Source organism: Aquila chrysaetos, chromosome 10, assembly GCF_900496995.4.
Source record: "Aquila chrysaetos chrysaetos chromosome 10, bAquChr1.4, whole genome shotgun sequence".
NCBI lineage: Eukaryota > Metazoa > Chordata > Aves > Accipitriformes > Accipitridae > Aquila > Aquila chrysaetos.
The window spans coordinates 639467-665369 of record NC_044013.1 but is presented as its reverse complement, the minus strand read 5'-3'; the positions used below and the strand labels follow the sequence as shown (position 1 = coordinate 665369).

At 43.5% G+C, this 25903-nt stretch overlaps 3 protein-coding genes across 9 annotated transcripts in view; 2 read left to right on the top strand and 1 right to left on the bottom strand.

The window, feature by feature from the left end:
• The window catches only part of MED12L (mediator complex subunit 12L), a 156217-nt gene that overhangs the window by 91703 nt on the left and 38611 nt on the right, over window positions 1–25903 (bottom strand). The gene's annotated exons all lie outside the window — the stretch shown is intronic.
• Window positions 4788–14934, top strand: P2RY14 (purinergic receptor P2Y14). Its single transcript, XM_030027751.1, has 3 exons — window positions 4788–4914; window positions 10776–10866; window positions 12712–14934. The coding sequence occupies exon 3, from the start codon at window positions 12730–12732 to the stop codon at window positions 13753–13755; it is 1026 nt and encodes a 341-aa protein (XP_029883611.1). The 5' UTR covers window positions 4788–4914; window positions 10776–10866; window positions 12712–12729; the 3' UTR covers window positions 13756–14934.
• Window positions 4803–24977, top strand: GPR171 (G protein-coupled receptor 171). The gene is made up of 4 exons (XM_030027752.1): window positions 4803–4914; window positions 10776–10866; window positions 21941–22145; window positions 23581–24977. Exon 4 carries the CDS (start codon window positions 23630–23632, stop codon window positions 24605–24607), a length of 978 nt encoding a protein of 325 aa, XP_029883612.1. The 5' UTR covers window positions 4803–4914; window positions 10776–10866; window positions 21941–22145; window positions 23581–23629; the 3' UTR covers window positions 24608–24977.

Sequence of the window (25903 nt, the reverse complement as noted above, 5' to 3'; positions counted from 1 at the left end):
GAAGGAAAGACAATACACAGCTATATACAGAACTCAAATGTGTCTGTTTCCTAACGGTCACTTGGTTATTACCTTGAGGAGTGCTTATTCACCAATGGCATCCACAGAAAAACTGAGATCTTCTCTCTTTCATACTCAGATGAAGATGTAAGCATGATGTATTTCTCCCTCTAACCAAAGCAGCGAGACTGCGCAGAAAACCAGTCCTGGGACGGGACCATGCAGAGGAAGGGGCAGTTCCTGCTCTGCAGAACCAGGGAGCTCACCTGCAGCGGGATGGGAAGGTCAGGTCTGAGCCCTGCCTTCCCCGAGACAGGAGTACTGCAAGGTCAGCGTAAACACACCAGATCACTTGCCTGTGCTCACATTCACCTTAGTTAGCTAGGAGAGGTTTACTTTATAGATCTAAAAATAACAAATTACTGAGTCATTCAGGGATGGAGGCCTATGATTGGACTGTGAACCAGCTAACCAGCCCAAGAAGGAACATTATGCTTCAGAAAAACATAAAAGAGAAATTTCTCTGCACCATAGAGAAGAGCTACATCTAGCTCAAGCTTTCTGCACCCAGGAGCAGGGCACAGCTCTACGTATCTACACCTCCTGGCATGAACTGAGCACACCTGCAGTAAAAGCCTGAGATGCTCTAACACTGGTAATGCAGATGTGGCAGAAGAGACTTCTGTCCTCACACGTATACGAGTAACATTAATGAGCCCTGGATGTGCTGAAGCGTAAGAGCCATGTCCAGAACACCAAGCAATTCTTCTGGCAGGAGTCTCACTTCCACACCACATCACTACCTGCAGGTCCAACACAGTGCGCAGTCACCTCTGCTGCTGCTGGAAAGCACATAGGTGGTTTTGGGCCACTTTAGGCAAACTGGAAAATAAAAAACTTGGGGGTAGAAATAATGTACTAAATAGTGCTTCTTCCCCGCTTTGCCTATGAAACAAAAGGCCCCTGCAGCATAACTGCAGCAGCAGGAATGCTGCAGCGTAACACCTTCAACCCCTTTACAAGAAGTCTGTTGCAGTAACAGACTTGCAGTCTCCCTTGGAATTCCTAATGTCTTCTTAGATGTGCTTTGTAACCACCTCCTCAGCTTCTTTCAAGCTGAGACAGAGGGTAAAAGCCCTGCTTCTGTTACTGCAGTTCACAGGAGACTGGGGAAAGCAGCCTGTGTGCTGGTGCCTTTGGAAAACAGCCAGGTGGGAGGGCGTGGAGAAGAAAGTAGAGAAAATCTACCCGTTGTGCACTGGTAATTAAAGCTGAAAGAAACCTGGAGAAGCTGGCTACCAGCCTGGGCTGTGCTTTGGACTTCACTGCCAGTTTGCTTTGAGGCGCTCAGTCTTCAAACAAGACTCTTAGTTTTGTTGCATGGCATTTTACTCTACCAGAGCCCAGTCCTTCAGTGACAAGTTTGCCATATTAGCCCATAGGAAAGACTATTTCTGTCGCACAAAGGTTGGTAGTCCGATCCAAATTGTTGGCTGCAGGCTCAAGTCCTGATTTTCTGATGAATCAGCAAAAAAGGTTATTCAGCTCTTTGCTAAATACTCAATTGCTTGAAACAACAGGAATAACTTTTGAATGTTAAGCTATTTTCTCACTGCTCAAATTCTCCCTTTCTCTAGGTCTTTGAACGACGGCCTCCTTCAACAGAAAGTTTGGGGTACTGCACATAAAGTGAGAACTGCCCTTGGGAGAGACAGATTTAATTGAGGTTGTTGGACAATTTTGCTTTGCCAAGAAGTTCCCCTTATCCTTTATTTTAATGTTTCTCTTTCGAACTCACTTGTCTTGGCAGACTACACTTTTCTTCCCCTTCTGCAAGGATTTAATCTGAACATTGCCTGTTTTAATTTTAGGCTTAGATGAGGAAGCTATTGGAAAAAGTTTGTTGTGGGTCACACTCTGAACGTTGACCTTGGTCCCAAAAGGGATATTGAGGTTTCTGCTGCTGTTTCTGGGGAGCGGAAAAACAAAAAAAAAACAAACAAAAAAAAAAGGGGGGGATTTTTTTTAGAATTAATTACAAGCTCTGTCTCAGAGGGCCAGAGGTTTTTAAAGTACTTGTAATCAGCCAAAGCCTTGTCTGACCCATTCCTCTCGTCCTTGCTTCAAAATCGACAGTAGGGTGGATGGAAAGAGATGAAAAGTTTGGCTGACTGGGTGCCTTCTGGGGAGCACTTGAAAAGCCTCGTGCATCGTCCTGCCGGGTCCTCGCCTGGCTGCAGAAGGTCAGCCAGAGGAGAGGCAAACAGGGCAGGTTTGCCCTTGAACAAACCTCCTCACTCTGCAGCGCAGCCCAGAGCAGCCGGTTCCAGCTGGGCTTCCCAGGGAACAGGCTTCCCAGGGAACGGGCTTCCCAGGGAACGGGCTTCCCAGGGAACGGGCTTCGTGGCTCGGAGCAGCCGGGGGATGCGCTGACATGGGCAGCCCCCAACATCAGCTTCTGGCAGCGGACTCGCTCAGGAGACGGTGGCAGCCGTGTCCCAGCGGGAGCGGAGCTGGACGCCCGCCTGAGCGCAGGCTGGGGACGGCAGCGCTTCCCCCTGCAGAGCTGCGTTCCCGTCGCGCAGCCGAGAGCCTGGGCTACCTCCAAGCCTGCTCAAAGCCCAGGTCTGCCGCCACAGGACTGCAGCCCAGCTGTAAAGAAGAAATAGCTTCTGCTGCCACCAACTCATGTCTCACAGCATGTAACGGGGCTCCCAGCTCACAGGCGTGATTCCTCTCTAGCCAACTTCCACATTCGGAACGAGAATGAGAACGCGACCCAGCGACAGCAGTTCAATGGCCCCCCCGCCATCCCTGGCCAAACCCTCCCAGTCTGGCAAAGTGCTCAAAGCAACGCAGCTCCTCCCAGCTGCTCCCAGCCTGTGCCTGCAGTGCTGGGCACCGGAGCAGAGCAGGATGGTCTCCATCGAGCCTTCCCCAGCAGAGAGGGGAAAAAACCCAAGTGGGGCGTAGGCACATGAGGACGCGGGACATGCACACACACACACACAGAGCTGGCACTGGGAATGAAGTGGGGCAGTCGCACTGGGCGGGTGTGATGCAAGGGTTATGCTCATGAGATAGGCGTACAGCAGCGGGAAGAGAGTAAAGGGACATGCAAGTGCTCCTCCAAGCCTTCCCACGACACTGAGTACACATCCATCATGAGGAGGGTTAAAACCTGCAACCTCTGGCACTCACCACTTCTTCCTAAGTCACAAGTTTAACCCTCTCTTCTCCTGAGGCACATGAAGAGCTATGACTCTTTAGGGCAGATGGATTTCCTTCAATTTGCTTGAAGCTGAAGCCTGACGGTATGAGGTGTGACACACAAAGTCCACGGGACATGAATCCTAAAGCTACAGCCTGCCAGCCCACAGGGAAGACAGTGCAACAAGGCCCACAGCAGCAGTGCCAGGGAAGCAGGCTGCTATCGGCAGGACTCCCACAGGAGCTGCCACAGCTCGAGGAGACTGCCCGAAGAGGAAGGAGCCCAGTGCCAGGCAGCTGAGAGGGGACCAGAGCATGCCCCTGCCACTGACACCCAAGAAAGTAACTGAAACCAAATTTTTACATCACAGCACCTGCCTACCAGACCCAAAGAGCTCAGATTCAGATTCCCAGAAAGGCTGAATGCTCACACTGCTGCCGAAACGGAATATAATGCAGGTATAAAAACTGTCAATGAAACAAGCATCTAAACTCATCACCTAAAAGCAATGAATAATTGACCATTATGGCTTTGATCTGGGAGTCTCAGAAATAAGAGAGGAGCAAGAGTACTCACAATAACGTAAAGACAATTTTGTCTCTGAAGGTACCCCCTTATTTCACTGAGAAAGATTCAGTGACATTTGGGGGAAGGAAGGGACTACATGTTCAGGTTAACATGAACTGGCTTGGAGTAAAGGATGTGTACATGGCAGCAATGCGTTAGCAGAAGGTACATACATTTGTCCATGCCTTTGGGCCCCTTCTTGTAAACTGATAAACACTCATAGAGGAAAGTCCATGAAGAAATTGTGTATTTAACGGAGGGTTTGGGTTACGCAATGTAAAGCAGAGCTCAAGTCACATACTAAATGTTTACTAACACTAATGTACACAACTTGCATATTTCACTTCTTTTTAAATAAACATATAAACTTCAATTTCTCTCCCCAAACCTCAGATCTCTCTCAGAATATACTACTTTCCCACATTCATAGAAAAGATATTAGCTTTTCCATTACCATCCATTTCAACTAATTTTGTGCTTGATTCCAAAGTTTCCCAGTAAACATAGAGGAAGAACAGGAAGGGAGGAAGACAGACAGGTGATTAAGGTTAAAAGAAAAGAAAAATGAAAAAAAGAAGAAAAAGAAAAAAGCCATACACCAAAGATTCATCACTCATCCCAAGAATACATCTCTCTGCCTTTGAGCACACCCTGAGCAACCACAACGTAAGCCTGTGCACTCCAGTTCAGAACACTCCCATTAACAAAAGCAGAAGCTATCAGGGTAGTAAGCTTTAGAGAAAAGGTCACAGCCAGGCCTGGGAACAGTTTAAGAAAAGAAAACACCAGCCCTTAACTTAAGATCGCTTACTGCTTTGCCAACTGCACAAATGTGTCTTTCTTGAAATCATTTCAACGCTATCTTCATGGAAGTATGTGTAAGTACACAAAAATAGCACTGGCCATCTGCAGCACTTGAGATCTCGACCACATTTGGCCAAGCAGCAAGGCACGACTCACCAGCTCTTCAACTTTCTGCTTGCAAAGATACAGTACACCCTGAACCACTACCACTACCCAAAGCAGATCATGAAGATAATATTGCAAAGCATTTGCTTGAAGAACTAAAGCCTATCCACCTGCGAAGGAGCAGCCAATGGGTGAAGCAGAGCAGACAGAAGACTGTACTCCAGCCAGTAAGTAACAGAACCTGCTGCAGCTTACACGGTTTTTATGGTGTTTTACATTATAAGGCAGTTGTAAAGGGCTTATTCTGTAAATCTGTTTTAGGGCCCACGCATGCAATTTTATACTTCTTTCCAGGTGAAAGACTCTGTCTTTTCATTACACATTTCTTACATTACCAATGCTCTCAAACTTTCTAATTTTTAAATAACTACCACTGTATTTTTTTTTTTTAATTGACAAATAAGGTGAACAGGAAATCATCCATGCATTATGCAAACCACAAAATACTTAGAACACAAGTGAGCAGTCATAACTATAAATAAATATAGAAAACTAAGGCAGACAAACTCTCACACCTATTAGGCTGAGACATGGAACAGCCTCAAGCTACGCCACCAAAGACTGCTGATCTACAGGTAAGGATTGCTCTGTATTGTGTATCTTAGCAAAAGATATTTTTCTTAAGCAACTACTTTTGTTTTAATTTATGACTAAGGAAACATAACTATATAAAACTCATAGTTTAAAACATCAGAAAATAGAATTAAAAATCAAATATTTAAATGACAAGTGTTACTATTAAAATAGAATATTAAATGGAACAATTTCTTTATTTGAACCACATGTTACTTCTTTTAAATACCCAGTTTTAGGACATCAGAAAATGACTAATCACGGAAATGTTTTACTGACATACTCTTAATAGAATAATTCCAAATTTGATAGGACAGCTGCTTCTAAAAGCTGGTCTGTTTAATCCTCTAATATCAAATCATAAACTGACCATTCCTAATACCCTGGTCCTAACTTTTCCTCTTACATCCACCACTCCCTAATTCAGATACTATAACTGATTGGAGATAGGAAGGATCTCAGTGCGGGGGGGTTCTGAGGCTTAATTAAAAAAATGGAATATTTGGGTTAGATCTGAAAATGATCCTACATGCAAATGGCTCAAAGCATTGCCTAAGTTTCAGTGTGAACATCAGGGTTTGCACAGCTATTTCACAGGCTCTAATCTTTTAATGCTAAAAGGAGGTGGGTTTAGAATAATTTAGACCCTTGTCGAAAAATCAGAAATAAAAATAGAATGAAAAATTTAACTTATCAGCAAAATTAGCCTGTTAAATTTCAGATTTCAAAAGTAGCCTAGGGAATCCTGGACAATAAGAAGAAATGAAACAATTACCGGTGGGTTTTGAGAGACAGAAATAAAATTCTACCCTTGAGGTGTCCTCACGCTGCAACCAAATGAGCTTGCATTGCCCTTCAAAGAGCCTGCTATTTTAACAAGACATAAACAATCTTATCTACAGCTACTCTTTATACCTGTTGGCTCTCCTCTCTCACTTTGTCCTTCAGAACCCCAGAAATGAATCGCACGTGCCAAGAAAATACCACATATGATCTAATTGATCTAATAACTTTGGTCAGCAAAATCTGTTATAAAGTGCTGTCAATGCTAAACGCTGTCTGGTGTCATTTTACATGGCACGCTTTCTCCTGCCAGGTTAACAGCAGCAAGTCTTTTACTTAAGCTTTGTTCGTGAACCCGGCAGAAGCGAGCCGGATGCCCTCCGGCAGGTCCAGCTGGAAGGCTGGGGCTGACCGGGCTCCGCACCCCCCCACGGCCCCTCACTCCCCTAATTCGCTCGCAGCCCTGCCTCCTGACAGGGTGGTGCAGTACAGTACCTCGCGTTGATCGAACCTGGGGACAAAAATGTTTATTTTCCTCATCTCTGGGTTGCCTGAAAACATCGGCTTGCAACATTTTTTTCTTTTTTTAAAGGGTGAGCAGATGGGGAGGAGAGGAAGGAAGGAGGGGAGCAAGCAGAACAAAAGCTCAGTACTCAGATCTGCATCAGTTTTAGAAGCAGATGTTTTATATCCAAACGGAAATGAGAATTCATTCGCTATCGTAAAAAAGTCAAGACTTTCTACTGCAATACTGCGTACTTCTGAAAGGTGTTAATGGGACTCCTCTCAGCCCAATTGCTGGCAGGAAATGTTTGTAAGGCACTGAACTCACAAGCTTGGGAATTGTTTCTGCAAATACAAGGAATGAGAAACACAGATACAATCATTAGTTCATAAGGACTTATGAATATTGGCTGTGTTATACAAAGAAGCTCAAATCCTCACACACACTCACCCCCCAAGAATTATACAACCAACCAAAAGAATACAGGCAGCCAGGGACAAGTATAGTCCCAACAAAGAGATGTCACAAAGATGCCATGGCTTTATTCCACGTTTTTTGTTAAAATAACATTTTAAAGGTTAGATGGCATAGCCAATTTCTTCCCAACTGAGCAAGTCAGTCCCTTCAGTTAAGAGAGGAGGAAGAAAAGACGATCCACGCTAGGACCTGCTGCTGCTCAGTGCAAAGGGCTGCAGACAGATGCGATGGTGGTCAGGGTGCTGCCGTGCCGGTAGGTGACGTGGGGTCCCTGCCTACCAGGTCGTTCGAAGGGCCGCAGTCCCTGCACGGGCGTTAGTGATGCTAAGCGGGGACACTGGCAGAAGGGGCACCTGTGCAGGGCTTGGGGATGAGATGCACACAGGAGGAGAAAGACGGTACACAAGGCAGGCAGCGCACAAGGCCCGACAGCACCATCAGGACTGGCACGCCATCTTAAGAAAGCCCCAAAGGACGGCATTCTGAGTCGGAAGAGGTCTGAGTCCAGCTTTTTGTTCGATTCATCCCACGTTCAGGAAGCCAAGAGTTTGTAAATAAAATATCACAGCATGAAAAAACACCTTCCTCCATCAGCAGTTGCTACCTCCTCACTAGAATATCCTGAATTTTGCCTTTTCGGATCAAAACTGAGAAGTACTGTTAAGATGTAAAGAGTTGTTTACGCTTCTGTTCTTCCCCTCACTAACCATAGCTGCAGACAGGACATACCCGCAGCTCAACCTGGGTCGGTGGGAGCCACTGCTACTCGTGGGGACACAGCAGCAGTGACCTTCACGGGACACACAGCCTTTCTCAGCCACTCTCACAGGGGATGCTACTCTCACCAGCACCCCGATGAGCAGCCCGAGTAGAAACATGGCTCACGCAGTCCTCTATCTTCTCACACCAGGCGTGAGTGGTCTTGAAAGCTCGAGCTGGAAGGCACAGCAGCCAGGAACCAACACCCTCTAGAAGTCATTGCCACACTTACTGATCGCCCTTTTCTCTGAGCCACGCCAGAGGAAGCGTGCACTGAGCACCACCACGCACGATGCTATCTCACAGTTACTCGCTTACTGCTTCCTGCAACAGGAATGCTATTTTATCTTTTCTGTCATCCTCATTTGACTAGTCATCCCATTTTCCTCCGCTACACTCTATGCATCTATGACAAACAAGAACAACTACCCCCCAATACGCCATTTTAAAGGGCTGAAATAGTACATAGTGCGTTTTGCATACTTTTATTCTCTTAAGTATTAAAATCCAGACATTGCCTTATGACAAGCGTTATAATAAGAACAGAAAAATAACGAAATCTTAGTCTCTTGGCAAACTTGCAAGAAGTCAAACGTACCAGCATACCTCCACAGTCACTGCAAAAAACGCCTTCCAAAGGAGACCAGCATTACAACCATTGACCCTGAAACGTCTCCACCCTGGCACCCACCCCCCCGCCTGCCAGGTCGGGCACCTTTGGGGAGATGCGGACCTGAGCACGCACCGGCTGTGAAACGCCCAGGCGACCGGAGAAGAGGGCTTTCCCTCGGACAGCCCCTGCCTGCCCCCGCCAGCTCTCGCCCCCCCAGAATGCCCAGCTGAGCGCCTTCAGAGCCCAACGCGGAGAACGGACAGACAGGATCCCACCACCTGCAAATCACAGCTAGCAAGCCCCGCTTTTATGTCCCTCCGCTGGTCCGGCTCCTAACCAACAAGTGAGCCTGTCCGCCCTTCGAAGGCCCCCCTGCGACCCCCAGCAGCCCGCCCTGATGGCTTCCCATCACCAGCCGCCCGCGCACGCTGCTCAGAGCGGGGCAGGACGAACGTCCAAACTGGGGGCTGACGTCCAACGGGATTACACCAGCGTGGCCGGACTGCAAGTTCAGACCACTACCAGTATTCCTACCGCATTAGACAGAAAATCTTGAAAAAAGATTCTTCTTTTAGCACAACTCAGCACAATTCGCAATTGCTGTGTTTTGTGCATTGAGCTTCCTCTTTCTCTAGATTTCTCATAACATCAGAGATAACATTTGGCATGACCTTCTTCCCTGATAAACTCCATTTGCAGTTCAATAAGTATTTCTGGGGACAGTGACCACTGTCAACAATTCCTGACCCAGTAACTGCATTGCACATTTATTTATCAAGCAGCTGCATTAATTTCCATAAAGAGCTAAAATGTGCACTCAGCACTACAGAACCTTCATTGTGTTCAGGGTCAAAAAAAAAAAAAAAACAAAACCAAAAAACCACCAACTTGTAAATATTATTCTTATTTTCAGCAAAGCAGCCATGAACTTTGAAATTCGACAGCCAAGTTACAGAAGTCAAGAAAAAGTGCCTTAATGGTATTGGAGGGGTTACAAGTGATAGCGTAAGAGTTTAAATACAGAAGGAACTAAGCAATTTTAATGGTTTATGCAACTTTCCTTTAGTGTATTTTACCAAGAGAACATGATTTACCAACTGAGAAGAGTTCAAAACTTTCATATATTTTATCAAATCAGTCTTGTTAATTTGGTGAATCAAGTTTGCTGGTTTTGCACAATTAGTTGATATTATTTACATAGAATAAATATACTTTATGCTGGACCAAGCATTTGAACATGAAATGCTGCTCAGGTATGAAACGCTATTCTCACATACAAATCACAGATTGCTGGGTGCTAATACATACCCTCCAACACACAGCCTCCAACACACACCAGCAAATAGCAGTGGTTACACAGCAGCAAAAAAACCAATGTTGTAAGAATTCGGGGAAGCAGGGTGGAGAATCCTTAAGCTTAGTCATCACCTCAAGTAGCATTTGGACAAAAAGACCCTAAATTGACCCACCAATTAACATCAAATGAGGAGTATTCACAGTTTCCAGATGATCCCCAACATGGAATGAGGAGTGAATATCTATGCTCATTTCAAGCTGCACATCACTTGGTGGAGCCACCGCAAGTTCTCAGGTTCTCGAAAGAAGAGGATGTTCTCATTACGAAGGCTGAAGGGCAGCTTGAACAAGAATGCAATGAGAAGCATGAAAGGACAGCTCCTCTCTAAAGTGGAAGCATGCCTTCTGCCAACCACACACAACCCATCTCTGCAATCCACGAACAGCAGAGGAGCGCAGCCGTCATGGTGGCTGTGGTTATGAGGATCCAGAAGCACCAAGCAGCTGCACGAAGGCCACTCTGCTAGACTGATTCTTTACCAGGGCACAGGAGTGAGACCTTGTGGTACCACCTCACCGTAACTCCTACAGGATCCACACTGGGACCCACGACTGATGGAGGGAACAGGCTAGTGAGGGGACAGTGTTCGCTATCAATGCTGAATTATTCAGAGCAGTAGGGACAAGGCCTTTCGGAAGGAGCTGAGTGTATGACTAGGTGACAAAAAGAGCAGATAAAATTGATCACAAACACAAATGACATGATGCACAGCAGGGGCACACAAAAGCCTCTAGCCTTACCCATGCAGTGATGGGCTTTAGGCTGAACAGGACTGCTCTGTGACTCTGTCCCTAAGCAATTTTGAAGTCGTCCTGAAAGATCTGAAGACTTGTCTGCAGTACTGACCATTAGATGGTCTAAACAGGCCTCGCACTGTGGGAACCCCTCAGCACCGCAGAATTACACTGTCCTGTGTTATGACACACAACTCTAACAACTCTATTTTCTTTCTCTCGCATAGGTCTCCCAGCAAGAGAAGAGGCCCTGTGCCTGAGAATGGAAGGCGCTCTAGACCCTTAACAAAGAGCACCACAGCAGTCAAATCAAGAAAGGTAAGGACATGCCATTGATATTGAAAGATTTAGAGAGTCTAGCTTGGACTTTGGCCTCCTTCTCAACCACAGACAGTTGATAAATCTGCTGGTATCAAATGTAAAATTTGTCTACGGTGTCTTCCATGCTGCAGACACAATATACTTTACAAAGTTTTAATGTCCACATCTCTAATCACACACTTCTGAAATAATCCTTTGTTGCATGATGCCTCAGCACAAGAAATACTTCATGAACTTCCTAAGACGTTTAGTATCTATTACTAAGTCCAAGCGTAGAAAGACCCACCTCCAGGTACTTTGCTTTAGGAAACCCTACAGAGCAGGAACAAGTTCTAAATACATCATATGCAGAGAGGGTCCTGCTTAGGCAGCCTGACAGGAGGAAGAGAACATGTACACAGCAGACAGCAATGGGAAGAGAACAGTTTTTAAATACAGTGTGTTACCATCTGAAATAAAAATGTCATTCAGTATTGGTGCCTTTCCAGGAGATCTTCTAGTTTTAGCAGTTATCACCCCCAACCTTGCCCATTATTACATTATTAACGCACATATTCACATGGTAGTTATATTATAATACCTGCTCTCCACACCATCTTTTTCCTTTAAAAACCCAACCAAACAAAAACAAATGCCTTGATGACTAGAGCTTAAACATAAAGATAGGATGGCAGGTCCTCATATGGGAGAACTACCAGGAAGAGATTAACTGCAGGCTTTGGGTGTGAATGGGCGTAACACCTGCTCCTTGCTCCGCTTATCCATGCAAGTTTCAGAACACCACCTAAGCTCATCAGCCTTTACAGCGACTGCAAGAGAGATACAGAAAACAACATACCAAAGGAAACAATTTTACCTATTTGAAAGAAAATTTCCATTTCTAGTTATTGCAAGGTTGCACTCAGGTTCCCATCTGCTACACGGAGGCATCAGCTACTAACTCTGAATTGTGGCAATAAGGAAATTCTTTGTTTTCTAAAAGACAGGGTGGGTTTTTTTTTCCCAGCTCCACGGCATGTGTTTTCCAGTTGCCTAGGTTTTAATTTGCCAAATACAGCAGCATTATATCTATATCTGTTCTGCCCGCCCTACAGAGGGTAATCCACCCCCATAACCACTCTGTGAAAGAAAAGCAGACAGCAGATGTGATTTCTTCTTGGAGATCCTCTAAAATTTAGATCTGAATGACTTGAGAGGACAGCTCTAGCTTCTATGTTATGCTAACACACAGACACACTCCTGTGCATCACGCTACTAAAAGGAAAAGTTTAAAGCAAACTGTGCTAGCTGCACATATGGGTTTCTTTCAAGTGAACATTAGAAAACATTGGCATACACTAGATATTTCCATGCTTGACTAACAGAAGAGAGTCTTTTATGCCTGTAAACAAAACAGAACACTTGTACAAGGAATATTGATATCCCTCACATGCTTCCTGGTAAACCAGTGCTAAAAATACATCCTGGTCCTTAAGGGTTAACGAGATGTATTTACAGTCACAAAATCACTGTGGCTCAGTCCCCCTCCTAGTTCACAGCGCATAGGCTTATACCCGAAGAAAAGGGGCAGCACAGGGCTTGAAGATAATGGATTAAAGTCAAACAGAGAAGCAAATGGATTCTCTGTTCCAAACAGCAGTATGCCCTCAAACATCATCAAAAAGTGAGATGGCACCACTTGGAAAATACTAACTATGCATCCCTGCTAGAAATTATACGGTGTGGAAATGTGGTCATTTCTGAGATGTATGCCAAGTTTATTTTGGAGTAGAAAACTTATACTAATTAATGGAAAGCATAGCACCTTTTTGTCTTACTGAGATAATCTTTCTCTGCTTCTAGGAACAAAGATATTGTAAGATGTTCAACTCCAGCACAAACTCCTCAGCAAACAACTGCAGTCACAGCACAGTAGTAACTAAGACAGTCATTCCCCTGGTCTACTGTTTAATTTTCATAGTAGGATTCTCGCTGAACAGTGTGGCAGCATGGATTTTTCTGTATGTTTCTAGCAAAAAGAGTTTTATTGTCTATCTCAAAAACATCGTTGTTGCTGACCTCCTAATGAGCTTGACATTTCCTTTCAAAATTCTGGCCGATTCAGAAATTGCACCTCCACAGCTCAACACGTTTGTGTGCAGATATTCTGCTGTTGTTTTTTATACAAACATGTATATTGGGATAACATTTTTTGGCCTCATAGGTTTTGACAGATACTACAAAATTGTAAAGCCTTTATTCACCTCCTTTGTTCACACAGTTAACTACAGTAAGGTGGTCTCTATAATCGTATGGCTATTGTTAATGCTTATATCACTTCCAAATATGATTTTAACTAATGAAATCACTAAAGAAAATTATTCCAGAAAATGTATAGGTCTTAAAAGTGAGCTTGGCAGACAGTGGCACAAGGCGTCAAGTTACATTTGCACAGGGATTTTCTGGGTTGTTTTTCTTCTGCTAATCATTTTTTACACTTCTATATCAAAAAAAATATATAGTTCTTATAAAAAATTCAGAAGGAACTCAGATGTGACCAAGAGAAAAACCAGCCGTAATATATTCAGCATTATGTTCGTATTTGTCATCTGCTTCGTACCCTATCACCTCTGCAGAATACCATATACTCTGAGTCAAACTAGCTCACAATTCAACTGCCAGTCAAAAAAAACTCTGTTCTATGCAAAGGAGTTTACTCTTGTACTGTCTGCTGCAAATGTGTGCCTTGATCCCATTATTTATTTTTTCCTCTGCCTCCCCTTTAAAGAAAAGCTGTATCAAAAACTGCATCTCAAGCTGAAAACTTCAGATGAGGTTGAAATTTCTAAATCCAGAAGATCAAATACTTCAGGGAAGTATAAACATAGTGTAGGTTCAGGTCTGTGAAATAATTCACATTTCAGAAATTTATTCAAGAACGCAAATGTCTCAAAGAAAACTGAACAGATGAGAACCAGCAATAAAACAGAAACAAGGTTTCAGCATAAAATACCAAGTGGTGTTTCTCTGTATAAAAATATTATTGCATGTTGCCAATATATTTACTACCTGCTATTTCAGCTGATGCTATGATTGCATTATGGTGTGATACGACCTATCTGGATCTCAAAAAAAGAGAGAGGAATAACTGGAACAACACATTCTGGAGCTCCAGGCCATGGCTCTCTGAACAGATTATCCAACAGACCAATAATCAAACTGATATGCTGTTGTTTCTCACAAAGCCAGGCACGACACACATGATGATCAACAAACCAGCCTGAAGAGCCTGGGAACAACGGATCGCTCCACCTCGGCTGGAGCAGACCCCTCAGAACCAATATGATGAAGTTCAGCACAAGTCTCTCTGACTTGGCCTCCACCAGCCCATAAAAGAGGACTGAGACCCTGAGGGGAAGCTCTCGTGTATTTACTGGGTCACAAAGTGTTGAAGACAATGTGCAGCTTAAGGAAGGACTCTATTCCAACAACTGGGAGGAAAAACAGAAGAAAAAAAAAAAAGAAAAAATACACATCAAATCCTCAAAGATCTGCAGAGCCTGAAAACCCCTTGATAAATTTTATATAGATATATAGATAGATATATATATATATATAGGCTTTCTTAAGGGAAACTTTCTACAAAATTAAGAATTAAACATGACTATTTGTCACCCTTGGGCACCAAATGTCAGAATGTTTCTATAAAATGTGATGCTCAACATAAGCAAGTGTTTAAAGAGGATCCTTCTATAAACTAAATAGCACAGTTACACTGTACTATATTCCTCAGGACTCTTCTGAAATAACATGGTGTACACCAAAAAATGTTCATACCCAACTGACTGAGATACTAGTAACTCCCTTGCTGTTGTTGCAGAAGGAGGTAAGAAGACTCAAGGAGCCTTTTGAAAACACACATGTACAGCTGTCTAGAAACTCAGGGGTATATTTAAATCCAGAAAGAATGGTTTGTTGGTTTTCTCATGCTTTTGGCACGATGATAAAACATTTCCCTCTGTACAAAAGTAATAGCTGAAAGCCACCAACCTTCTATGTATAAATATAAACTCTTTTTTAACTGTATTTTTCAGTGCAGCTTTTTGGGGGTTGTTGGGGGTTTTTTTTGATTGATTTTATCATTGTACAGGGAAAACACACCAGTGCATAAAGTACCCACACAAAACTTTCAGGCAGTGGCTCTGGAAGCTGAATACTTTCATTTTACTTAACAAAGATGATACAGGGACAGAAAACAGAAGTAACATGTGCTTCACCTTTCTGCCACTGTGTTTCATTTTAGTTCTAACAGATAATCTCTCAGGGTGAAAGATTTTTAAACATATGGTCTTTGAACCTTCTCCAAGGCTGTGGGTAACTTCTCTTGGTCCGAGACCACTATCTACGGGTAACAGTATTCTACCATTCTCTTGGTCTGAGACCACTATCTACGGGTAACAGTATTCTACCATCACACAGGATTATATTTCAACTAAAGGACCAGGCAACTCTGCTGTGCTTAAACACACCTTTATGGAGCAAATTTACCTCCATTTATTTCCCGCTTGCCTGAAGAGCGGTCCCTCCCCAAACCCAGAAAGCAGCCAGCACCCAACACCCAGGGGAGCCTGGATGTTCATCTGACTGCAGCGGCTGGGGGGGATCCTCAGCCCGAACCAGCCCTTAGGGACTACAGGAGAAGGCTGCATTTTGGTTGTGTTTTTTAAAGAAAATACATAAAAGATTATTTATATGGTTCTTTCAGAGCTCCCTGACTCTTGTCAAACTGAGACTTTGCAGGCTCTTCCCTCCAAGCAAGGGAAATAGCCTGTTGGGGAAGGGAATCTGTTGCTTTGTGGGAGATTTTTTGTCATTTATGGCAAAAACATTTAGTTCCTTACATGGCATGGCTTGGTATTTGCCTACGTAAATCTAAATAATTGCGGCTGTGAAAGCACGCTGGCATACAGAGATGAAAACACTTCCACAATATATATTTGCATAACTTTTTAATTACTTCGCGAGCTTTGAAAAAATTATTTATATTGTAAAATTGTTTCCTCACCCCACTAGATTACTGATATTAGAATGACAAAAATCTACATACCCAGGGAAAAGGATGCCAACCGACACACTTTTTCAAAAGTGACACTAAATTTCTAGCTTTTCGTTCACTTTGAAAAAATCTTCCTCCAGTAGCTTCACTAGTCAGAAAATGCTTCTGTGACCCCCGATCCTACTGCAATTTACCACCCTGTGTGTGACAAGTCTCAAATAACACCATTATTAAACCAAGCTTCTGCTCTATTTCCCCAGCCTTGCTCTTTACTTTGCTATATGAACTGGGATGGAAAGGTATGGGGCCAATTTTTTTTCTGCACTGGGTAAGCTAATTCTTTCACACCTTTCCCAGCACATCACGCCTCAGATAAACCTAGCCAGCTCCTCAGGCACCCAGAAGTCTTGTGGTCCCACGAAGTGCCAGCTCTTGCCTTGTCAACCTGCCACCTGGAGGAACTTCCCCAAAATTCTTGCGGTGAAAGTTATGGGTAACCCAGAGGTAAACAAGGTTCCCTTTCGACAGCGACCCAGTCCCCAGCTGCAGCTCCTCCTGACTTACTCATGACTCCCTCCATTGCACTGCAGGAGCAAGAAGCTGGGTTTGGTCTGTTTATTCTTTGGAGAGCTAAATTATTCAGCTGGACCTGGAATCTCTTGCAAAGGCGTGGTGCCCCTGGGGAGAACAAGCCTGCACCACAGGCTGCCAAGAGACATCAAACACACACATTTGCACAGAAAAGTTGTCATGCTTACACATTTCAGCCTCTTTCCCCCAAGCCTGGTGGAGTTCCCGGTCATTCCTTTGTAAGGAAACATTGTTCTGCTATTCAAAACCTTGAGATGGCACCCAAGGATGGTGGCATAAATCTGCTTTAAAAAGCCTGTAACATCTCACATTTTAAACTATACATCACCTCATAAACCTGCCCTAGCCTTTAGCGATACCACACAGCTATCTACCCAGAAGCCAACTTAACATTACACTGGACAAATGACAATGCTGCAGTTACTATGCAATGGGTTATTTATGCTAATATCATGGTGTAAGGCTTCAAAATGGACCATTTTCTCTGCCACTGATAGAGCATCATAATTTTTCAGGGAAAGAGCTAAACCCAGCAAATGAAAATCCTTTCTCCAAACACTATTTCAGGACAGAAAGCACACTCCACAACTGCCTCAATATATAAAAAAGTCCCGATTGTGCAGAAATCGGCAATATTAAACGGAGTTTAATTTTGCAGAATGTCATCTCAAAAAATTATCTGTATTGTAAAAAAAAAAAAAAACAACCCCAAAAAACCTCACCAAAGAGGGGGCAGATGCCACTTTACCTAACAAGGCCACAGAGTCACAACCAGAAGATGTAATGAGGGAGCACCCCTTGTATTTGCTAACTTTAACACAGAAGGGACAGGAGGGAAGGTCTAGTCTCCCTCTGCTGACACCCTCACACATTCTCCCATCTCACCCCAATAAATAAGTCTTTTATTATTTTTATGAGAGCACCTTCATTAGCACATCTAAAAATCATAACTTCAGGGCACCGCATATCTGTAAAACACTGTTCAAACAATTAAAACTAAATATTGATAATTGACAGAAGGTGACAGGGCAGGCTAAGGAGCTACTCGCTATCTGACAGCAGGCGGGTGTGCTCTGCTGGCTGCCGATGATGTTGATCCCCAGGATGTGGTTATCTACCCGTGGTACCTGGGGTTCATGCAGCACTGTGTGCCAAGCAGAGCAGATCCCCACCCCTCTCCGACAGGCTCGGTGACACAGGCTACACTGAACACATCTTACCTCCTCACGCTCAGAAGTAAATACACGAATCAGGTTTTTTTCTTCATCAGAAATACCTATTTCTGCTCAGAATTTGTAACTACCCTGTGCCAAGATCACTCCTACTTTTCATTTACAATGCAAACATTACAATGGGATAAAAAATTTTAATCTGTCAATGAAAGTCAAGAAAAGCTGTAAGAGAAAATACTAAACTTGCTAGTTTGTACATGTTTGTACATGAAAAAAGTTCTTGGCTACACGATTAAAGGATGGCAAAGACACCACTCAAAGATTGCCCCTCAAAGACATACCTTAATATCAAAACAGCGTCTGTGACAGCTGCACACAGAAGGAGAGGAAAACTCTCAGGACTAATTTGTACCACCCGCTCATTACTGTGCTTCTGACGTTGATTTTGAATGCTTCTCTCACAACTGAAGATAAGCTGAAAGAAAATCAACTGTTTACCAGTGGGTTTTGGGTTTTTTTCCTGTCTACCATCACGTAAATGATACAAAACCATGATAAAACCAGGGTTTCGCATCAGTTCTCTATCATGCATTGACTGCAGAATTTCTACCCGTGCACATCTGTCTGCCTTGTACCGGCACATAAACACACACTGAAGACGTCAAAACTCAAACTGGAAATTAAATCTCAAACTTTCGGTGCCTTTAACAGCACATTTATACAGAGCGAAACGTGGGAGAGCCACAACCCTCCCGCAAGTAATCCACCCCAAAACGTTCTCCGACACAGCCGCCGCAGCCGACTCCTGCACACGCCTCTGGAGATCTGCCTGCCGCAGGCAGCGTCGCTGCCCGGACCGGGAGGAGGAAGAACTGCCGCCAGGGCTCTGCCCGCGCTTGCACCGCTCCCGCCGGGGGCCGTGGGGCTCGACCCCCTCCCGCGGCCGGACGGATCCTGCTCTTGGGCTGCTTCGCACCGAGTGGCGGAGGAAGGACAGGGTGGCGAGGATGCTTCTCCCGGGAGAGGGATGGTCTCCGGCTCCCCCAGCACCATCCCACGCCGCAGGAAGCTTACAGTTACCGTCCCCCACCTAAGCGTGGGTAAAATTTCTCCCAGTTTTCTCCCGCTGCACCCAACGCTGGGAAATCTGACAGAGAGAGTCCACGTGGGCACAACGTGCAAATAAGCCTTACTTTTGTAACTGCATAGAAAGTAGGCTCAAAAACCTTACATAAAGGAATCATGTAACTCTATGCTTGACAACCTTCCTGATTTAAAAGACGCAGGGATATGAATGATATAGATTCAAACATTAGCTTCCTAACAGATGGATTAACAGGTTGTTACATATTTTCCTCACTTAAAGAAAGGAGATCACACAGAGCCTTGAATATCCATGCCTGGCCAGTGCTTGCTAACATTTAACATTCTCCAGGACTGAAGACGAGGAACAGACAAGGAAAACGAGGGGCTTGGAGACATCCCCTCACCATAAGCTGCACCCGCCTGGCAGCTGCAGAAATAAGGACAAACATACTGTAAATGCACACTCACATGCAATCCTGCCCGTGCTCCTCCAATAGGAAATTAAAGAAAGTTGTCCTTTTAAACCTAACTGCACCCTTTATAGTGCATCTTTAATTAACTTTAATGCCGAGTTAAGTCCCACGGGACCCTTACCTGAGGAGCCTTAAGTAAATAACCCCTGAGGCGACCTGCTGAAGGGGGAGGAGAAAACACAAGGTGGCATCTCCCGGGGGGAATCACTAACCAATGCAAGCACTAGCACACGCTGAGCACACACGCAGGGACGTCACGCGATGGTTCCACAAAGCGTTCGTCCCCAGCGAGCGGAGCCCGGCCGGGCAGACGTCCGCCCTCCCACACCCGGGGCACTGCCGCCCCACGCAGCTCCGACGCTCCCCACGCAGGGTGCCACGACGTTAACGTTTCACAGCTTCAAAGAGTCGAACCCCAGGCAAGGAGAACCCACGAGGACCCCGAGGTACATCCAAACTCACTCTCCATCCATACCGGCTACTCTCAAGCCCTTCCTCTTCTCCCAGCTCCTCCGCATTCCCCATGGGTAGCCCAGCCGCAGCCTTCAGGAGCGAGCCCGAGCCCTCTCCGCTGCGAGACCGGAGCCCTGGGCTCCCCCTTCCCGGCGGCACCGCTCCCTCCTCGGAGCCAGTGGCCGGCACTCGGCTCGGCCACACCTGCCGTGGAGGGTGCTCGGAACGAAAGTTAAAAAAAAAAAAAAAAAAAAAGTTAAAGCCTACTAACAGCAGAACTCCAGAAAGCCTCCGGAAACTTTCTGGACATGAAACCTTTCTCCAAATGAATAGGCAAAAATGCGGAGAGGTATCAGAAGGGATGCTGACACGAGGACCACCCACGTAAATCTTTGGTGTGTCCAATTCAAAACACAAGGCTCCTGATGCCCTTTTAAAGGTCATCAGATTTAGGGTTTTTTTTTAAGGTTTAGATGTTATTTTTCCTAGCTTTGTTCTCAGAAATGATCTAATCATCTTGGCTGAATTCCCACCCCCACCAGCACCCCTTCCTTGCAACACCCCCCAATCCCAGGAGTCAGCATAAGCAGGCATGCATCATGGAAGTTTTCAAATCAAAAGTAAAAAATTAACGAAGTTTAAACCACCAAAAATAGGGTATTATGATGAGAAGTGCTCAGCACCTTTAATTACAGCAAAATCTACCATCTGCATCTGTAATTTATGAACTAAAATGGCCTTTTAAATTGGACCTACAGACAGGAGACGAGGATGACACTGAACTGCAATAAAATCCAGAATTACAACTTGGGAGACTCATGTTCTCATGTTTCTTCTCCTCCCAAAGCACTTCTGTAGGAAGTGTAGATCATTTTTCAGTAAAGGTTTACGTAACCATCACCTTGTCTTTTTAGACCTGGAAAAGTTTTCTGAGCTGTAAACTGCCTCTACAGAAAAGGGGAGACACAAACACACACAGGAAAAAAAACTGACTGAATGCTACATTTCAAGTTTTTAAAAATAAATAAATAAATAATACAAGTATGGAAAGATCAGTTTTGCATGATGCTCATAACAAGATAAAACTAGTCCATGTTTGCTCAAAACCAAACACAGGATCACTCCAGATTATGAAGCTTTGCAAACATTTTGACAAATATGGTCTGAACTTTAAGCTTATGACTAAACTTAAAACCAGACATTCTTATTTTGTTTCTTCACAAAGCTCTGGTACGTGACTTCTAAATTCCTGTGGATTCTCAACTACAACAAAGTGCTAACATTTTGGGGTTTCAGTATTGTTGTCAGTACCTCAGCCCCCTAGCATGGTATTAGACATTCTCTCCTGTTTAAAAAAAAAAAAAAAAAAAAAAAGCTTAATTATAAACATTTCCCCTATATACCTAACTTGTCATTTTTATTTTTAATAGTGCTTGGCAAACGTCCTAAGGTTTAAAATTTTAATTGCTATCTGCAGAGTCCCTACGTGCCTTTAAATCTGCAAATTAGGCTGTGACTAGAAAAAACCTGGAATTTCATGCAGGAATGTTATAATGAATGGAGGCCAATTATATTGCAAAACCCTGATTCCAGATAGATTTAAAATGAAAGACATGGAGGGGGGAAAGAGAGTTTCAGATTTTTAAAAAGGAAAGCAAATAATCAGCCACTGATGTCACACATCAGCCCCAGGTCAAGAATCTGGAACTAACCTGATGAAGTTTTAGGAACTACATGAAAAAGTCCAAATGCTGGGGCTCACCAAACCATACATGTCTCATCACCCTTACGCACATGAACACACGATAAACATTTAAATTTAAATCTTCCAGCTAGAAGTTAGGAGGAGAGAGTGAAAAATGGCCCTGCCTGCAGTGCTGCTAGGTATCAGGCAGTTTACAGCACTGTTCACAACATCCCTGTCGGCCGTCTGATGCAGACAAGGTCAAGCAACTCTGACCGCCCTTCCTCCGCAAAAACGTATTTTGAATTGCAGTAACGGTAATAATCCACACTACTGGCCATGTCGACACATCTAACTCGTCTCTTTCGCAGCCATTTTTCTCCCCATGGTTCCCTATTTCGTCCCGCGCAGCACCGCGAGCCTGAGCGGGGCTCACCGCAGCACTGCGCGGGCAGAGCGCGCGGAGCCCTCGGCATGCCTCCCGCCCGGCCGCCAGCTCCTGCGCGAAAAACAGGAAAAAGAGGTCTCTCTGGGCTGTTCCGTGAACACTTACGTTTTTCTGTCACCTCTCCTTTAGGTAACTTCCACGTGGTTTAGTTATTTGAATGCTGGTTTTAACTGCGTCAATCAGCACATTTAAAAACCACAGACACGTTTTAAAAAACCAGCAGACGCTGCCAGAAGAAAAGATTAACACGCTATTGGACTGCGAGAGCAGGGACCAAGAGACATCAGATCTTCGCAGACTAATGCTCGGAAGACCCCAGAGACCACTAAGACAGGTATGTGCTTCTAGTCTTTGTTCCAGCCTACCTAGAGCTACATAAATATACAGCCTGAAACAGTAACCGTGCCAAACACGTAGGAAGTCAGGCTCGAGTATTTAGCAAAACAGCCGCTGCTTTGCCTGTAGGCAGTTACTCGGCTGCAGTCATGCTGTATCCTTGGAGGCTCCGGTTCCTGCAGCATTTCAGGGCTCAGTTTGCCGGGCTGCCTCTTCGCCCCGGGAAGGACGAGTGGGGCTGCACCGTGCCACAAGGCAGGAAAATCCCACCGCCTCGGGACCGACAGCGCGGCATGCTCCTCACCTGCACTGCGCATACCCAAACTTCTCAACTCAGTTACATGTTTTCAGGACAATAGAGACCACCTCCAGAAAGCCAGTTGCAAGAAACAAACTGCTTTTTCCCCCATTTTAAATCACTGGAGTATCTGCAATCATTTTGGTTTACAAACTATACACATCTCGATACCTGTTTTACAGCAGAAAATAAATGTGCAAAGGCAGTGGTTCTCTTATATTGTATATTAAAATTAGGAACAATATAATGAAATAAAAAACTGTTGCAGTCTGATGCTATTCAAGACATACATGTACTGTTTTTCATTCCAAGAAATTCTAATGAACATGCCTCCTTTCCCACAGACATTCTACGCAGCAGTCTGACAGCGTAGCAAACAAACAAAACCAAAAAAACCCCTTGGTCGTGGAGTAGCGTATTTAGTTAAAATAAGACCAAAAGTTTCTGCTTTTCTTCCCTATAATTTCTAGTGAAGCCTAAAAAGGAAGTGAGCAGAATTATTTAATAGCTGCTTCTTTCAAAATATGCTTTTTCTAAAGGCTTCATAAAAATATGCGATTAATTTATCCTCTGTTCAAGTAGGAAGAGAGAGCAGTTTGCAAAAACTTAGGACCAATTAGAACTATTTGCTCATCTATCTGACATATCCGCATATTGGTTTGACAGTGCATTAACTTCAAAACCCCTAATACATTTTTATAGAACAAGACTGCTACAAATATTACCCTTTTCTAAGGCATAGTTTCAATTGTTCAAAAGTTATGAAGTTTTAGTATGACCATTATTAACCAGATGCTTAATCTTAAACAAATACAAACCTTTTTCTTTGGCGTTTCCATTGGGGGCAAGGCAGGGGGAAGTTTGAACCAAACACACACGCACAGAGACTGCTCTAGCGGATGAGCTTCTCCGAAGTCTATATGCTTTCAAAAACAAATCCTAATACATTTCCAAACTTTTCTGACATGAGAATAAAGCCCTCCTGAATATCTGTGAAGCAGCACGAAGAGAGAGAAAAATATTTCTTCCCAATTGCACTTTTTCCATGACATCAATCAAACAAAATTCTCAGAGAATAACTACTGTTGCGCAGGAAAAGTTGATGTCATTGATGTCTTCTTGGTTCTTTTTGTAGGTTCTTGGTATCTCCTAGCAGCAAAACCAACTTGCACGAGAAGTTTACAATGTCAAGCAATGTTTCACAATGCCACGTCAGAAAAGAAATGGAACCTTTTACTTATTTTTACTACTTGATTTTTCTTGTGGGATTTATTGGAAGTTGTTTCGCACTATGGGCATTCACACAAAAAGATCAGAAACAGAAGTGCATGAGCATCTACTTAATTAACCTCTTAACAGCGGATTTTTTGTTGACTCTGGCGTTGCCAGTAAAGATTATTGTTGACCTAGGAGTTGCATCCTGGAAACTGAGAATATTCCACTGTCAAGTCACAGCCTGTTTCATCTACCTGAACATGTATTTATCAATTATATTTTTGGGATTTGTAAGCATGGATCGTTGCCTTCAGCTAATGCACAGTTACAAGACCTACCGCATTCAAGAGCCTGGATTTGCCAAGATGTTGTCTGCAGTCGTATGGACAATGGTTCTCCTTATAACAGTGCCTAACATGGCTATTCCAATAAAAACCATTGAAGAAAGACCTGGTGCAGGGTGCATTGATTTCAAAACAAAATTTGGAAGAGACTGGCACGTGTTTACTAATTTCATATGCACAGCAATATTCCTGAATTTTTCAGCTGTGATACTGATTTCCAATTTCCTTGCTGTTAGACAACTCTACCGAAACAAATACAGCGAGAGTTACCCAAACGTGAAGAAAGCCCTCATCAACATACTGCTCGTAACTGCAGGCTACCTGCTGTGTTTTGTTCCGTACCACATTGTTCGCATCCCCTACACTTTGAGCCAAAGCGATACCATAACCAGCTGCTCTCTGAAACAAGCTCTCTTTAAAGCTAAAGAATCTACCTTGCTGTTTGCAGTATCAAACCTCTGTTTTGACCCTATTCTGTATTACCATCTTTCCAAATCATTCAGACTGAAATTTACTGAGACTTTTGCAGCACCGAAAGAGGCAAAGGTTTTCACAGACAAAGAGGTACGACACAGCAGTGAACAGCAGATGCAAAAGTACTGATTCTGAAATACATCAGAAGACTGTGCAAATGTGCAGTATAAACAGCCATTGTGCAATTGCAAGCATGGCTACCATGGTCAACAACCTTCCTGCTGAATCATAAGCACCAAGCAGAAGTAAGAACCTTGAACAATATCAATCACACTGTTATATGTTCACATAGTAGGTCTGAATTAGCAGAATGTTTGATAATGCCTTTCAGAAATAGTTCAATGTACCAGCGATGACCTACCTGGGATCAGCAGCACCTAAGAATACAACGTCTTCAGACTCAAACATACCTTGCAATTATTTATGGTAAACACCTGAACTCACCTTTTCTAAGTTAAATATTGTATACTTACTATAATAAATTACTTGGTGCAATCAAGTGAAGAGATTATTTAATAGCAGTTCTTCAGCTGCAAAGCTTTCACGTACACAATTAACCCAAAAGCATTTTAGAGGGCATTATTTACTCCAGAAAGTGATTTTAAGCTGCACTGATTAAAAATTATTGTATCTGCTTACATCACACCTGCAGTTTTATAAATAAATCTCTCAGTCTTGCCAAGCTCTATTGCCTTTCCTTGCTGCTGCTTCAATGAATATGAAAAAAAGCTAACAACATGTTATTACAGAAAATTCAAGGGAATTTTAAAATTAAGATAAAGTGTAAATATCCAGTGTGTTCTCTTTGCTTGTTTTTTTTATAAAAATTTATAAAACAGCAACTAAGTTTATTAATATTCTAATTTACAATTAGTTCCAAAAAATAATGCATATGTAGAACAATGAAAATCTTAAAAATCAATTTGCAGAGGCAAAATCCAGCTACCTGGATTAGCTCCATCTGTAAATCAAAAATATTTCAGAAACAAGACCAAATTAAGCCATCTTTTTTCTGATCCTTAAAATGGGCACAATGTGAATCAAACTTTCAGCAAGCATTCAAAACTGTCCTGAATGGAAATGGCTCCTTCAGTATTCTCATAACAATTCACCTGCAGTAAGTCAGAACCTAAACTTTGTGGAGTAAGAAATTTAAAGCAAACAAAACTGTGGTTATCACATCATACTCTCACATGACACTTCCTGTGTTGGCAGGATTTAATGTTGTTAAAGTTATCCTTGTTTAAAAAAAATAATAATTCTCAAGTAGATACATTCCAGTTCGAGGCTTGTTCAGTATTTGGGCCCTTTTTCCAGCACAGTAGAAAACATGAGAAGTCATCTGAATGAGGATTTAGGATCTGGGACCTAATTCATGGGGCTTTCTTCAGTTCCCATGAGCCTACAGACAAACACAACAACAGC